The sequence below is a fragment of the Rhamphochromis sp. 'chilingali' genome, assembly GCF_963969265.1.
Source record: "Rhamphochromis sp. 'chilingali' genome assembly, chromosome: 3".
NCBI classification, from domain to species: domain Eukaryota; kingdom Metazoa; phylum Chordata; class Actinopteri; order Cichliformes; family Cichlidae; genus Rhamphochromis; species Rhamphochromis sp. 'chilingali'.
In genome coordinates this window covers 433,347-449,641 of record NC_137931.1, presented here as the reverse complement: position 1 = coordinate 449,641, position 16,295 = coordinate 433,347, and the positions used below count along the sequence as shown (strand labels likewise).

Below are 16,295 nucleotides of genomic sequence, written 5' to 3'. Positions count from 1 at the left end.
AGCAATTTTTTCAATTTTGACAAATTTTATTAACACAGTTGATCTAAAATCAGACATAAAACATAAAATCAGTGTAAAAAATGTATATATTTTATTGTAAAAACCACAAACATGTTTAATGAATTATTTTTTGTTAAAAATGAAAATAGAAATTGTACATTTTAAAAACCTATGCACAAGTTTTGCAGACAACAAAGTTATATGCAACTATTTTCCTAAAAATGCAACCAAGACATCAGGCATTATTTTTTTTTTGTAACCATTTAAAACAATTTACAGAACAATCAGGTGTTTTGTATCAAATAAGATGCTGCACAAATTATTTGTGCCACTCCAAAAAAATCATTTCTGTCCACCATAAGACAGAGGAGCACATAACCAGCCTGATACCTGCAGGCCTGGAAGCAGGAGGTATTTTGACACACAAAACAAAACAGACAACTACACTAAATACTAACTACGCAAGACAACAGACTAACTTCACACTCCAAACACACTAAACGTCACAAACCTCTCACATTTCAAAACTTGCTATCTCGCTCTTTCCTTTGCTCTTATGCTCTTCTTCCTGCAGTAAACATTACGATAGTATTCAGGAAAAAACATTTATTTTTATCATAACTCTGGTTTTACCTGGTCTATCAACACAATTTAAAAACTGGTATATAGTTTGAAGTCCACATTTCCAACACAAGTTGAAATGGAGACTCAGGGTGGCTGCAACTTATTGCTCTGTCATCTTAAATTGGTCATGTGATTTGGATGCGCTGGCGCATCCGTGGACCCCAAAGGGTTAAATATCTTAGGGTCTTGTTCATGAGTGAGGGGAGAGGGAAACAAGAGACTGACAGAGCGATTGGGGCTATACCAGTTTGTCATAGTGTAGAAGGCTAAGCTGTCGCTTTGCTGGTCGATCTACATCCCTATCCACACCTATGGTCACAAGCTCTGGATGGTGACTGAAAGAAAAACAAGAACGCAGAAACAAGTGCCAGAAATTATTTTTTTCCAAAGGGTAGCTGGCCTCTCCCTTAGAGAGAGTGTGAGGAGTTCAGTCTTTTGAAAGGGACATGCTGGGCATGTCCCAGCAGAAGGAGGCCCCAAGAAGACCCAGGACATGCTGGGGGAGATTACATCTCTCAGCTGGCCTGGGAAAGCTTGGTGTTCCCCTGGATAAGCTGAAGGAGGTGGCTGGGAAGTGGGAGGTCTTGGAGTCTCTGCTTAGAATGCTGTCCACGTGACCCATGCCCAGATAAACAGAAGATGATGGATGGATGGATATTTATGGACATAGAACTTACACGAACTGTACAAATTGTACTCATGTTTAAATTTGGTCTACTGACAAAATGAACTTTGAAGATTTCCACTTGGGTAACTTCTGAAGTTGAAAGCAAACAAAAAGAAACAAATCAAGATTTCATGGGCAAATTTTATAGCAAAATAATTCAGCATGTATGCATTAAAGAGTAGAGAGAAGTGACCTGAAGAAAGGATTCTTGAGATCCAGGATGTTCCCAGATCTGAAGCCTGATTGGTCCACTGTAGCTGTGATGTGGATGTCATAGCTTTGTCTGGAGTGAGAAAGATAAGGGTTGGTACAAGTTGAAATCTGTAACCTGGGAAAAACTTGTTGTTGAACCTTTATTGATCCCCAACCCCACTGACCTGTCTGCGATAAGTGCCTTTATTTGCCCACAAATGTACATAAAAAGTGATTAGGAAGGCAACTGACAGATAATTACCGTAATTGTCGGGCTATAAGCCGCTACTTTTTGCACAAGCTTTGAACCCTGCGGCTTTTAGTCAGGTGCGGCTTTTCTATGGATTGTCCATGAGCGGATTTGTTTTGTTTGTTCCGCTGTTGTACGGCACTACGTTGCCTGGCGGAAGGATCGAGGTTCAAGAGTGGTATGTTGGTCACATGTCCATCCGCCAGGCAACGTAGTGCCGTACGAAGTAGCGCGAAAAACAAACTTCAAAGTAGCACTACGCGTTCAGCGGGAGGTGTGGATGATGAGCGGTGATAAACTTGCGAAAAGCAAGTTATGCCCAACTCCACCGGTGGATTCTGACAGCGTGGAAAAGTGTGAAAACATCCACGATCACCAACGGATTTCGAAGGGCTGGACTGCTGCATGATGGAGAGGAGGACACCGCCACGGCCCTTCTGAGGGTGTTCGACTCTGACACTGACAACGAAGATTTCTTTGGTTTTGAAAGTGACAACGAAAGAGAGAAGCGGAGAGTGGATGACGAAGCCATCCTGAACCTGTTCGTTTCCGACACTGGAGGAGAGGACTTTGGTGGTTTTAGTGCGCAGGAAGAAGAGAAAGATGGTGAATGACTGACTTTTCTTCTTGATAAAGCCGTGTCACTGCACCTGAGCCTAAAAGGTAGTCTGAATCTATTTTTCTGGTGTGCTGTAGGTTATTATGTACTACATTTGTTACTCATTTATGAAGCACAGTACATGTTTTGTACTTGTAATTACTGGTACTTGTACATGTACCCTAAAAAGTTATGCAAATATGTACTCATAACTTGTTTTTCAAAATATTAATAAAAGTGATGTCACCAAACAGCCGTCTCTTTCCTGACAATTCGCTTTGTGCATATTCTCTTACATATGATAAGTCAACATTGAAACCTGCGGCTTTTAGTCAGGTGCGGCTAATGTATGTACAAAACAGGATTTTCCCCTGATTTTAGCTTGTGCGGCTAATATTCAGGTGCGCTCTGTAGTCCGGGAAATACGGTAACTGGCAAATATTGTATCATTCATATTTGTAAGTAACGAGACAGTCTGAATTAGCTGATTATGTATTTTTCTGTGAGTTTCTCTCTTTTCTTGTGAAAACGTGTCCAACTGGCAACTTGAGCACTTTAAGCACCTGTGGAACTAAAGCAGGGTATTAAAGCTCCTTTGCTTTTCCCTCTTTGCCCTATTGATAATGCAGTCCTATGGACAGCACAGCTGTACCTGTTGTTAGCAGCCAGTTGGACTGTCCCAGACAAAGTCTGTCCAAGCTTGGCAAAGAGCGGCGTCTGAAGTAGACATCTGACCTGGAACCAGCGGGTCAGAGGCTCTGTGGGAGCAGTGGAGAACCATACTGTGGCCCTACAAAGAGAGTGAGAGAGATCACCTCCATACTGAACGGCTTCAGGTGAATATACCTATTGAGGGGGACATGGCTTAATATTTTGTTTGTCAGATCAAAATTTTCTGTGTGCTTGAATTATCAAAGTTTTTCTGTTGCTATAACATATTTTCGTTCCATGCATCCTTCCATTTGGTCTGCATTGAAAATCCTTCATTAAATCTTAGAAAGAAAGCATTGGATTACTTACTTGGATCCCAGGTAGGCCACATCAAACCAGAAGGCAAGTCCATGGATCAGACCAGACTGGAGCAGAGTAAACACAAAGGGAATCTCTATTCTGTAAACACAGATTTTGTTTTTCAATTTTCATCAAATAGTTAAAAACCTTTGCACACAAAGGTTTTGGCATCCAGTGTTCGTTAATATGTCATTAACTTGTGTTTTTCTCAAACTGTTTGGACTATCTAGCATCACCTTACTTTCCAACCAGAAAAAGTAAAACATTAAGTAGTAACATATGTAAAGTATAATAAAGTATTAAATCATAAAGTAAGTCAATAATTCAACTTTGAACATTAAAAAAATGAAATGGCAAAGCTATCATTTATAGCACACTATAACAAAACCAACAGGAATTCTTAGAGTTAACTGATGTACGCTGTGTTTTTACTCAGGTGTGACTCGTTTATTTATATAACCACTCATCTGTTTTCTGCCTATAAGTACATTCCAGTCACATCTTAAATCATCAATAATGTGACATAATCACTGCATAGATGAGGTGTAGATACAATGTTTCTGATCAGGCAACAAATATGATTCAGTGTATAACCTGAGTAAATCCTCTTCTTTAGCTTCCATGAAATTGATGCAGTGCTTGACAGACCTGGCCATCAGGATATGAACATCAAATGTGTCCTGGAACAAACGTTTAAATTTATTACAAGCTTTTGATAAGAGTATAAAATTTAGGAGGAAAAAGAAACTGCGAAAGCAACAATGCTAATTATCACACAGAGTGATGACAAATTAAAAGAGCACACATTAAAAAATGTCACAGTAAGTGTTCGTCCACAGCGGCTCCAGGGCTCCTTTGCACTGATTCTCTGTCCCTTTAGGCTGGAACTTGAACTTCTGGCTCTGTGGACGCATTCGTCCAAAAGACATTTCCTTGTTTTCCTGTTTTGATGTCATGCACAGAGAGTGCTCAGTTGTGTTGAGGAACATATTATTCATGGTCCTGGGTGAGTTCACGCAGCATTTTGCATCACTTTGATGTTTTTGTTTTAAATAGAAAAGCTTATTGTGGTTGCTGCTTTGTGTAATGTTTATAATAACTTCAGGAAGTCCTTAGTGTATTTAGTTCTCAGTTCCTAGTTTCCTTAGCTTTATTCCTTGTTTTGTGTCCTTCCTTCTGGTGACAGTTCTCGTGTATTAAGTTTATGAATATGTGTTTTCCCTCTTCAGTTTTCACTCCTCCTGCTTTATTTTGTGTTTGTTTTGTGTACCTTGCCTTCAGCTCCCTTTGTCAGACCGCCAGTTTACCTTCCCCTCATGCAATGTTGCCTCTAATGTTTCACGTGTCTGAACGAACACAAACTCCCTGAGCATCTCTTGGACCGCTGTGAGCAACAGCAGACGTGTGCACTGTAGTCACGCCAGCATCCGATCCATCCAAGTCACATGTTTATTAAAGTAATCAAATTACAGCATTTATGTTAGACGACTTCTAATTAACTGCTTTATCCCACTTACAATGAAAATTTAAAAGAATCTTGTTCATGACCTGCAGCATGTTAACACTGTTGGAAGTAAAAATAACTTGAACTCCAATTTTGAAAACACAACTTTCTTTTTTAAATAAAGCTCTGACTGTATTATGAGTCTGTGGTCTGGGAGAGAGTCTGTAACTCTGTCTGCAAATACAGTAAATAATGACCAATGTTGGGTAATTAACTACATAGTTACTTCTTCAAAAAAGTAACTGAGTTTTGCAAACAACAAAGTTTTGCAGCTGTTTACCTAAAAATGCAGCCAAGGTGTTTTTAAACAAACATTTCAAACTATTTACAGAACAATCAGCTGTTCTGCATCAACTCTGATGCCACACAGATTATTTGTTTCACTCCAAAAATAATTTGTGTCCACTATGAGATGAAGGAGAACAACAGCCTGATACCTGCAGGCCTGACAGCAGCAGATGTGTCACTGCTGTAACACCTGTAACACTCAGCAGGCGCCTCATTGTTCTGACACACACAACAACACTATTGACTACACTACACACTGACTACACACTAACTACACACTAACTACACGCTCACTACACGCTAACTACACACTAACTACACAAGATTTGCGCTAAACGTCTCAAATCTCTCACATCTCAAACACGCCGTCACTCCTAAAACTTCCCCCTCCCTAAACAACTAAAGGCCATGTTGCCATATAATTTTTTGATTGGTCCACATGGTACATTTTTCCACCAATAGGAAAGGCTGGGAGTTTTGTTTTTGCCCACAGGCTTTCGAGCGTTTTCCTTCTAAAACGCCGTTTTTACCGTTTCTTGCTGCAGTAAATATAAACAACGACAGTATTCAGGAAGAAAAACAAACATTGCAGATATTTTATCATAACTCTGGTTTTACGTGGCCGATCAACACAATTTAAAAACTGGTATAAAGTCCACACTTTGCCGTCAGTTGTTCGTCTGTCCTGCTCACATCTACAATGGTTGTACACGTTGTCATTAACGTGGCTTCACTCCACATCAGCCGCTTTGCTAAAACACCGGTGTCGCACATAAGGACGCTGTCATAGCCTGTCAGCGACGTTGATTAGCTGCATATATACGAATGTGAATCGCATCATTGGCTGGACTGTGGGATAAGGTGGCATCGTTCTGATCCCATACGGGAGCAGCCAGTCACTGACTAACACTGCAGAACTGAATTGTTAAAGTATTTATTTTAATTTCAATTCAGGTTAGATTTTTCATCTGTGCGCAGAGACCGTGCCTGCAATTGTGCTGGACTCCACAATTCTGACAATATTATGTACATCATTTTGATCAAAACCATCCAATGAGCCCTCAATAAAACAGCTTTATCTTTTGTTTTTATCATAACATGATGAGGAAGACAATCAAAACAACTGGGAACTGTTCTGCAGTCAATTGAAAAAACTAATCACATGTTCCCGGTCATGCTGACCACATTATTCCCTGCCTGGTTTAGACTGTTCAGTAAAACTCATGATGGTCTCTGGGTTCAAGCCAATGACCCATCTGTGAGAACAATTTTCATTGCTAAAAGTGGAGTCAGTTTAACACAGAATTTGGCATTGATGACCATACAACCCTGAGCATGATTGATCTTGTCCAAACTCAAATGCTAAATACGATCAGGCCTGGTTAGTACTCGAATCGAAAAGTACTTTGATGCCATGATCCAACCGCCATAGGCAGAATCTGGACTCAGTGCTCATGGACTGTCTCTGACACCTCCCATTATATGAAACTTCACCTTCAATTTAGAGATGGTACTAGGCCTCACTTGAAACAATGCTGCTACTTGATTTTGCAGAAGACCAAATTGTAGTTGCCAGATCAGCCAAATGTGTCATGCTTGGATAAGATATCTATTGACTGTTGAAACGGGGTCCATGCTAACAGGTCCTGATAATCAGGCACCAGTCAGCCACCTGATCATCAGCTCTACCAGAAGCTCAAAACAAGAGTCAATCATACAACAAGCTGACTGGAAATGGTAGCGCAGATTTGGCACGTTTTTCATGGGTGCAACCCACTAATACATTTTCCTTACAAATGTGGAACCATCTAAGATCACAAATATCCTTAGTTTTTGTGCTGAGTTTAATGTTCATTACACATTTTCTATTCATCTACGTGTATGTTTTGTATCATACAGTGCACCATACCACTATAGGCTGCCTGAATAACTCTTCCACCGCAGCATTGTGAAGAGCACTCAGGTTCACGCCATAGAAGCTCCTCTGCTGCCTGAAGGGAAACATGTAAAGAGCAGAGATCAAGTTATTTGCAGTCGACCGATTGGCACAACTGGTGGTTAACACCGTACCTGTAATTTTACCCCTCAGTTTCTAAATGCGCTCAGATTGCAACTTAATTAGTCTGAGCAAAATATTTAACAATAGCTTATATATACTGTGGTGTGAAAAAATGTTTGCCCTCTTCCTTTTTTCCCATTTAGATAAAACATAACAAAAGTAAACACAACATGCAGTTTGTGAATGAAGGTGTAAAACAATCTGCATCTACAACCTACAAAAGTAATTACCCCCCCTAAACCTAACGAGTGGTTGGGCCACGCTTAGCACCAACAACAGTAGTCAGATGTTTGTCATAACTGGCAATGAGTGTTTTAGAGTGGAATTTAGACCCACTCATCTTTGCAGAATTGTTGTAATTCAGCCACGCTGCAGGGTATTTTTAAGGTCGTGCCACAGCATGTCAGTCGGATTCAGGTCAGGATTTTGGATGGATGAAGAAAAACAAAATGAAGACTTTGGAGGGGTCTAGTCAGAGGTGGACTTGCTGATGTGTTTGGATCGTTATCCTGCTGTAGAGCTCAGGGTGACGAGCAGATGGTCGGACATTCTCCTTCAGGATGTTCTGGTAGACATTCATGGTTCCGTTTACCACGGCCAGTCTTCCAGGTCTCGCGGCAGCAAAACCTCCCCAGACCAGACCCCCAGGGCCATGAAGGTTTTGATTTTTTTCCCCTTAATAATAAACGCCTTCATTTTGTGTTCACTTGTGTTAACTTTGTCTAATATTTAAGTTTGTTGGATCAGAAATGTGTATGAGAAATACACAACCCCCACCCCCCAAAAAACAGGAAATCATGCAGAACTTCAGAGAATAATTAATGTTATTGTAAATGTGATTACAAAGATTAAAATTGTCAAATGTCTTTCTTCTACTGCTGAAAAGTGAGGGAAGTAGAAACTGATGGAAAACGTTTACAGTTTACATTCATTCCTCAGTACCGACGGAGCCTGACCTGCACATAGTGGTAAAGCAGTGAGGGGAAGAGAGCATAGCAGCACTCACATACACACACATGGTGGCAGGCATGGAAGCGATCGTCACCAGAGCTGTATTTTAAATGAAGTCAGAAGTCTTAAAAACATGTTCTGTGAACTGGCCAAAGCATGCTGGCACATACGAGCGGTGATCAGGCCTGAGAGCCCAGTAATTAGGGCTGTATCCACATGAGTCAGGTGCTCAGAGTCCCCTGTATGACCTCTGGTCTAGTATGCATGCCGTTTTCCACTTTGTCCAACATCACATCAAACAAATGAATGACAAATGTTATAAAAACAAGAAAGGCATGCTGTCTCATCATAAAAGTTCTTTCTGTTCCTTTTTTGTTGTGTTTCTTCAAAGTATATTTCTCCCTGTGTTAACATGAAATGATGGGTCCAGGTGATCAGAAATATTCCTGCCTTAGCTTAAAAATCAGAAGGTCAAGACTAGGGTCCAGTTGTGTTTCAGAGAATAAGGTTTAAATACTATTTTGAGAAAACGATTCTATTTGGGAATTTGTGCTAATATGCAGATTACAGTTGTTGTTTCAAGATAAACTGCCATGGATACTACACCCTCACGCCTTATGTAGATGATTAGCCGTCTTGTGATAGAACATACGTCCTTTATTGCACGAGGGTGGAACCGTTGATAACCTTGCATCTGTGCATCACCAGCCATTTCAATTTGTACAAATCCACTCGTCCTATTTGTGAGGTTGACCAAATGGAGCTTTTTGCACCATCTGATTAACCACACTGTGTCTCTGTGCAAAAAGATCATTTCCTTCCTTGCTACTAAAACCGATTTCACTCACTCAGAGGGTACAGCAATATTACTTTCTATGTGTTATTTAGATTTTTTTTGTGTGCCTTGCATTTGGTTTTACTTCCCCTTCTGTCTCGTTGGTCCGGTTCAGTTCACCAGTGCATTGTTTTCCCAGCTGAGTTGCTTCTCTCTAATCACCTCCTGTGCATATTTAAGCCCTCAGTTTGACATGTTTTTCCCTCGTTTGCACCCTACTATATGTCCCGTACCTCTTCAGCTTCTGACTTTTTCCTGCTTTCTTTATGGACTTCGACTGATACAAAAAAACCCAAATCCATTTTGGTTTGTATGAGTCAGGACTGGACTAAATGTTTCACAGCCTGACTGTCAAACGTGCGAGATATAAAAAGGAGCCAGTGTGTTCGTGTCCCCGGGAATAGAGTTATGTCTGTGCATCTGTGCGTGAGTGACAGACCAGAAATTGGCCCGTGCGTAGTGCTCAAAGTACAGCTGGTCATCACTGAAAGGAGCCACGTGAATGTCTCCATAGGAGGGAAACATCACACCTGGAAATTGAGAGAAGTGGATAATAATAGAAAGGCAGAGAAAATGAATAAGTGAAAGACAAAAACGCTAACAGAGGAAGATATAGTCGCTCCTGTTCCACTGCAGAATGTGGGGGCAGGCTCAAGGTGCAGTTTCATAAAACTGCTTCAGCCAATGAGCTGCTGTCACCATAAAATCGAACCAAACCTCGTCAGCAGAGGAAATCAAGATTTCACTGCATTGCTGTTTATTACTTCCACCAATAGAGTGACAGCAGCAGTTTTCATTTGTTATTCCTCTCACGTAAAGAAAATGCACCGAGCTGAAGAGCTGAACTAATCAGTCCAGCCCTGCTCAGTACTTTTTGAGGTGCCACTTGGAACAAAGTACCTTCTTACTCAGAACAAAGAGAATTCCTGCAGTTGGAACTCAATTAAAGGTGTTCTTTTTCTCAGTGTTTTTAATCACATCCATAGTGGCTTATACAAATGATGCCTCGTTACATTAAAACATAGTTTAACCTCAATATCTGGATTCCTACCATTGGGTTTGAGCCATCTCCTGGCAAACAAGAAGTTCTCCATGAGCCTTTCGTTAACTAACATATAACCCATGGGCTCAGAGATGATGACATCCACCATGTCAGGAAGATTGACCTGCTCCATCTCCCCCTCAAAGACCCTGATGTGCTCAGAGAGACGGTTATCCTCCACCAGGATCTGAACAGGAGACAGAAAATATCTCCTGCGTTAAACAACTCACTGTAAGACTGCACGACTATTAAAGAATATTAACTTCACTCCATAGCACCAGGACACTGTCCCACATACTATACTGTACTGTGCAACACTCTGGAAACATGTTAGCAGACGTTCCTATTTTGTCTTATGTTTGTATCCCACTCATTATCAATCTGTTTCATAATAAGTAATCATTTTAGCCATTGTGAACCCCACTTTTTAGAGAAGTTTGTCTCCAAATAAACTTTCATGTTTATGAGAAATAGTTTTCTCAAGTTTTTAACAGGACTTTAGCTAGGGTTTATTAAACTCATTTGACTCAGGAATGGACTTTTGTAGTCTAAAGCCTGCAGTACTAAAGTACTTTAGCCTACAAGCTACAGTTGCTTGTGTGGCAAGATCTGAAAACTGCTGTTCACAAACGCTGCCCATCTAATCTGACTGAGCTGGAGCTGTTTCAAAGAAGAATGGGCAAAGATTTCAGTCTGTAGATGTGCAAAGCTGGTAGAGACAGACCCTAAAAGACTGGCAGCTGGAACTGCAGCAAAAGCTGGTTCTACAAAGTGTTGACTCAGGGGCTGAATAATTACACACACCCCACTTTGCAGTTATTTATTTGTAAAAAATGTTTGGAGTCATGTCTGATGTTCGTTCCACTTCTCACGTGTGCACCACTTTGTGTTGGTCTTTCACGTGGAAGTCCAATAAAACTGATTCATGTTTGTGGCTGTAATGTGACAAAATGTGGGAAAGTTCAAGGGGCCGAATACTTTTGCAAACCACTGTACATGCCAATATGTAATTACCAGTCCACCTAACACGAATGTCTTCTAACTGTGGTAGGATGGCAGAATATTTGGAGCAAATCCATGCAGACACAAAGGAAGAATGCACACACAGAAAGTCTCCTGTTGTTAAAGTTTGCATTACTTATTTAACCCAAAGAGTTTTTACAAATAGCTGTTCCTGTCTGTGTTTAAAAAGCACTTTTGCATGACAGTAGTATTGTTTCAGTTACGAATGTATCATTTCCAGCACTGGTGTAAGTCTGTACTGTGTGCTTCAGCTTTCTGCAGCCCCTATCCTACTAAACTCTTGGCCACATGTTGAAGCAATCCATTAACTCCTGAGAATGCCACGCTCTGCATCTCATGTATGTGCCCTATGTGCTTGCACGCATGACTCTGGTCTCACTTAAGACTTTATCAAAGCCAAAATGCATGTAGACTGTAATCCAGGCCCTTCATGTCTTTAGCTCTTACACACCAAAACTTCAAATTATGCTTGTAGGTTAGTTAGAGAATGCTAAACAATGGCTTCATTATTGCAAGAAAGGTTTTCAAATATAAACAAAGAGTTAAACCTGCACAGTTAAGGAAAACAATATAAACGGTAAAAGAATGAACCACGCTGACCTGTGTATACTTGGCCATAGGGCTGGACTCAACAGCATACACTCTGGCAGCCCCTGCCTGCACTGCAAAAAAAGACAGAATACCAGAACCACAGCCCACATCCAGAACCACCTACAGAGACAAGAAAGCATGCAGACGCCAAGTCAAACTTCCCATAGAATAAAGACAAAGTGAAAACCTCAGACCAAAAGTGAAAAGGAAAAGAACTGAAAGTGTCACAAAGCAAAAACTGTAGACAGCTTTTCAGCAAGAGCACAAGCTTTTATATGGAAAACAATAAGAAACCAGGAAATGGGAAAACACGTTTCACAGCAGTGAAATAGGTAAACTGTACAGACCTTATAGACATAATTAAGGAACGTGCTATAACACTATCCATTCATAGAAGTGCACCTTGTCTCTGAAGTCAGCCTCATTGACTAAAATGGCTTTCTGATAGGTGGCGTTCCTCAAGTAGTCCTGAAGCAGGCTCTGCTGCTGGGTCAGACAGCTGTGGAACTGCAAACACGCAGAAGCATTAAACCATGTTCGAGTGTCAAATTTAAGGTTCGAATTCTTGGTTCGCTTACCTGGTAGCACTGTGCAGGGTTCTTTTCAATCCTTCTGTTAAACATTGTTGGTCCTCTCTCTGCATCCTTATTGCCTCCCTGATGTACTTCAATCCAACCTTTCCCCTTCTCTTCATTTTCCTCGGTCTTCAGTAATCTCTGGAAGTTCTGCATATCTAAAGAGTCAAAGACAAGTTTCTTTCAGCAGTCTACAAATCAGAACTTCTCATGGTAGGAATTATTATAGAATATACTCTACAAACCAGCTGGAGTTTTGAATTGCAGCAGAAGACTGAAGTTGTTGTTGTTGGTGACTAAGAAGGACTGACCTCCGACCTGGCAGCAGTCCATCTCCTCGGAAACAGTGAACTGGAAAACCAATGCTTCGTTGGCTGTAAACACGTTCCACACATAAAGAGGACACTTAAAAACAGTAAGATTTGTATCCACAGAGTTTTTAAGTGCCAAACGTCACCGAGATCAGCAGCTGTGAGTCATTTAAAGAACACGTCATAGCAACTGCATTGACACCAGACATGGTGCAGTATTCAGCTTCTTCAGATCATGACACCTCCCCTCTGGGACTGTACAGAAGCAGGGGCGACCTCGTGAATCAGTACCAGAGGGGAGGATGGAAGTCAACTGACTAATGTGTGGCGCAAGGTTTTGCTGGCCATTCACTGTACAAGGTCTGTGCTGGTCTTGCCTTTTCACTTGTTCACCATGAAGGCTGCTGTAAGGGCTTCTAGGTGACTCGGGATTAGGAAGAATGATTCATTAGATGAAAGCCGGAGTATGATCAACACCGGCTGGGCCACCTACGTGAGCTTGAAAGACCCCAAAACCCATAAAGACCTCAGAAACATCACTGAGGAAAACTAAATACAAGACAGAGCGACGTATTTCCATGAAAACTTTACTTAAACAAAAAACATAAACTGCTAATGCTACCCACTCACATGCAAAGTGTTACAGCCAACGTGTGACCCACTGGGACACAAACTTCCATACAAGAGCAGTAAAGTTAGGTCAGAACTAACCACCTTCTATTGCCAGATGATATTCACTATAAATACATATATACATACTTTCAATTACTAACTGGCTTTCTGTTATTACTGCCGCTAACCACTGGTCTAAGCAAACATAGTGTGTTTGTATAGTTGTGTATGTGTTTTGCTTTTCCTTGCGTACTTACCATCCTGCACAGTTACCTGCTGAGCTTCCTGTCCTGTGGTGAGATGAAGAGTGAGTTCTTGGTCGTTTCTCTGTCCGCACACATTCATATGCTGGCCTCTGCTCACCTCTCCTTGAACCTGCTCCTCCTTCAGAAGCCAACCACAGCAAAGTGTTCAGCTCTGTCTTCCAAATCTTAAGTTTGCCTACAAGCGAACTGCATTATGTATAACTGCATTATTAGTTATGGAGCAGAATTTGCTAACTGCAGAGAAAAAACAATACCTATCTTGCACGGACAAAACTATATAAAGTTTTTGCTTTTGTTGACTGGATAAATTCTCAACACAGCAATTTCAGTGATGGGAAATGTCATGGTGGGAATTTCCACTTTCAAATTGAAGGCTGAGCTGGTCGTTCTGATGCTACTGACTTGGCCAATGCAATCCCTACAGTGAAGCATGGTGGTGCGGCATCATACTGTGGGAATGTTTGTTTTTGCTGCAAAAACAGGGAAGACTCGTCAGTGAGTGGTCCAGCCAGAACCCAGGCTTCAGTCAAATGTTCATGTGATGCCAGAGCTACAGGGACACGCCCAAAAAGTACTGCAGTCCTTTGCCCTCCAGCCATCCTTTGAACAGTTTTGGGTTTAACTTGACCAAAATTCCAGATAGCTGCTGTGCTATGCACTAATTGGGCGATCGTGGCTCAAGAGTTGGGAGTTCGCCTTGTAATCGGAAGGTTGCCGGTTCGAGCCCCGACAGTCTCGGTCGTTGTGTCCTTGGGCAAGACACTTCACCCGTTGCCTACTGGTGGTGGTCAGAGGGCCCGGTGGCGCCAGTGTCCGGCAGCCTCGCCTCTGTCAGTGCGCCCCAGGGTGGCTGTGGCTACAATGTAGCTTCATCACCAGTGTGCGAATGGGTGGATGACTGGATATGTAAAGCGCTTTGGGGTCCTTAGGGACTAGTAAAGCGCTATATAAATACAGGCCATTTAATCAGCCTTTATTGATAGCTACCAGAATTTCCCACGTGTGGGACTAATAAAGCTTATCTTATCTTATGGCGTCGATCATGGCACTAACATGTGAACACGCCTCTCCTAACCCGGCCTTACAGCCCATATTGCACCAACCCCTGCTTCTCCACAGTAACACAGGCTGCCAGGCTCATTTAAACTGTAGGAATGATTTACCTGACACCGGGAAAAATACTCTGTCAACCTTACTGTTATAAAGCGACATTAATATGACAAATTAACACTACTGGAATTTTCAGGCCCTATACTGTAAATGTTCAAGTCAACAGGATGTAAGACTTATGTGCATCTGTTAGTTTAACCTTGCTTTAACAATGAACAGTTTCTTCTTCTTCAGCCTAACTGCAAAAAGGTGACAAAGCCTCTGCTGACTTTTACAGATGACTGTAGACACACATACTTCGACGACTCTCCAGACCTCCTTTGTACATACTGATGAGGATTTGAACCAAAACTTTCACTGATTTTCATTTCAGTTCTTGTGTAATTGTTCTTCTTAACAGCTCAATAATAAATAAAAAGGCATGTTTTTTAGAATTATACACAGCTGATCCTACGTTCTCAACAGCAGCAGCCTGTTTGCTTTCACTTCCACAGCAACAGCATTCATGCAGAATTACAGCTACAGTAGCCAATGCCAGTGCATGCAAAACACTTTATTGGAGGTGAAAGAGTGCACCTCTGTCACCTCCAATATCACCTCTTTATGTGTATCCACGCATGCTTCAGCTCTCACCTTTTCCTGCAGAGTGAAGACCCTGACAGAGAAAGCCAGTGAATGATCACTTCTCGTCTCCATTTTTCAGTGTAAAAGGAAGCTGCTCTTTGGAAAGAGAGAAAAAGGGAGGAGGAGGCACAGAAGGAATGGAAGAAAGAGGGAGGAGGGATGAATGCAGGGAGTCCAGCAGGGAAAATAAATTACGTAGAAATCCAGAACTAACCAACTAACATAACATCGGAGCAGTAGCCTCGCTGGCTCAGTTGTACATTGTGGTATAGCTCCCAAAGAAAAAACGAAAGTCTGCATTTAGTATTCCAGAAGTAACTTACTGGAATACTGGAATACTGCATTCAGTATTCCAGTATCAATCGTGTATTGTAACGTCGAGGTGTTAGATCAGCGTTTCAGTCTCAGTACAGCTACACCCTGCAGCTGAGCTGGAGCACAAACAGTGTTTCAAAGAGAAGAATTGTTTTCTCACACTGGTGTTAACATTAGGTCAGTGGAACTTTACATTATCGACAGGTTCAGAAGTGGATTATTTGCTGTTTGTTCTTGTATTTGGATCGATACTTGATACGTTTAAGATTTGGACAAACGCGCACTGAAAGTGTATTTGTGCTCTGCTCTTTAAAATTCTGTTGACATGAATCATTACTGTTGCATCTTTATAAAACAAACAAATATGATTTATGGTGACTTGACAATAGTGAAAATAGTCTTCTTACATTTTTAAATTAATCAAATAAACTGTTAAAACTCTTTATTAGTATGATTAAAATTATTATGTTGATGTGTTTGTGACATTTTCATTGACTAATCACAGTGTAAGTAAATCCTGGTCTTCTCACTCAGAGTACAAATGTTGGTGTAAAACTACTCTCTGGGACCTGATAGTTTTATAATTTATCGTGAGCAGATGTAGTTTTTTTACAGTGCTTGCAAACAATAAACTATTTAATTAATTAGCCCAGTGTCATTTGGGGACGATATAAACCATTAAAATCTTGATACTTGCACAATATCAACAATATCCAAAGACCTTACTCTGAAACACCAAAGGTTTTGTACACAAGTTACTCAGACATGTTCAATTCACTTCAATTCAATTTACACAGTGCCAAATCACAACAACAGTCACCTCAAGGCGCTTTATATTGTACAGTAG

At 41.1% G+C, this 16,295-nt stretch overlaps 1 protein-coding gene across 1 annotated transcript; it reads right to left on the bottom strand.

Annotated features, from left to right (window-relative positions):
* Nucleotides 1-296: 296 nt before the first annotated feature.
* On the bottom strand, nucleotides 297-15,205 carry LOC308394110 (histone-arginine methyltransferase CARM1-like; the record flags this gene model as incomplete). The annotated part of the gene is made up of 14 exons (XM_080878287.1): nucleotides 297-1,381; nucleotides 1,485-1,574; nucleotides 2,984-3,121; nucleotides 3,352-3,441; nucleotides 3,937-4,022; nucleotides 7,044-7,125; nucleotides 9,419-9,509; nucleotides 10,031-10,208; nucleotides 11,645-11,755; nucleotides 12,038-12,142; nucleotides 12,214-12,368; nucleotides 12,456-12,584; nucleotides 13,391-13,517; nucleotides 15,143-15,205. The coding sequence occupies 14 exons, from the start codon at nucleotides 15,203-15,205 to the stop codon at nucleotides 1,339-1,341; spliced, it is 1,488 nt and encodes a 495-aa protein (XP_080734413.1). The 3' UTR covers nucleotides 297-1,338.
* Nucleotides 15,206-16,295: the final 1,090 nt, after the last annotated feature.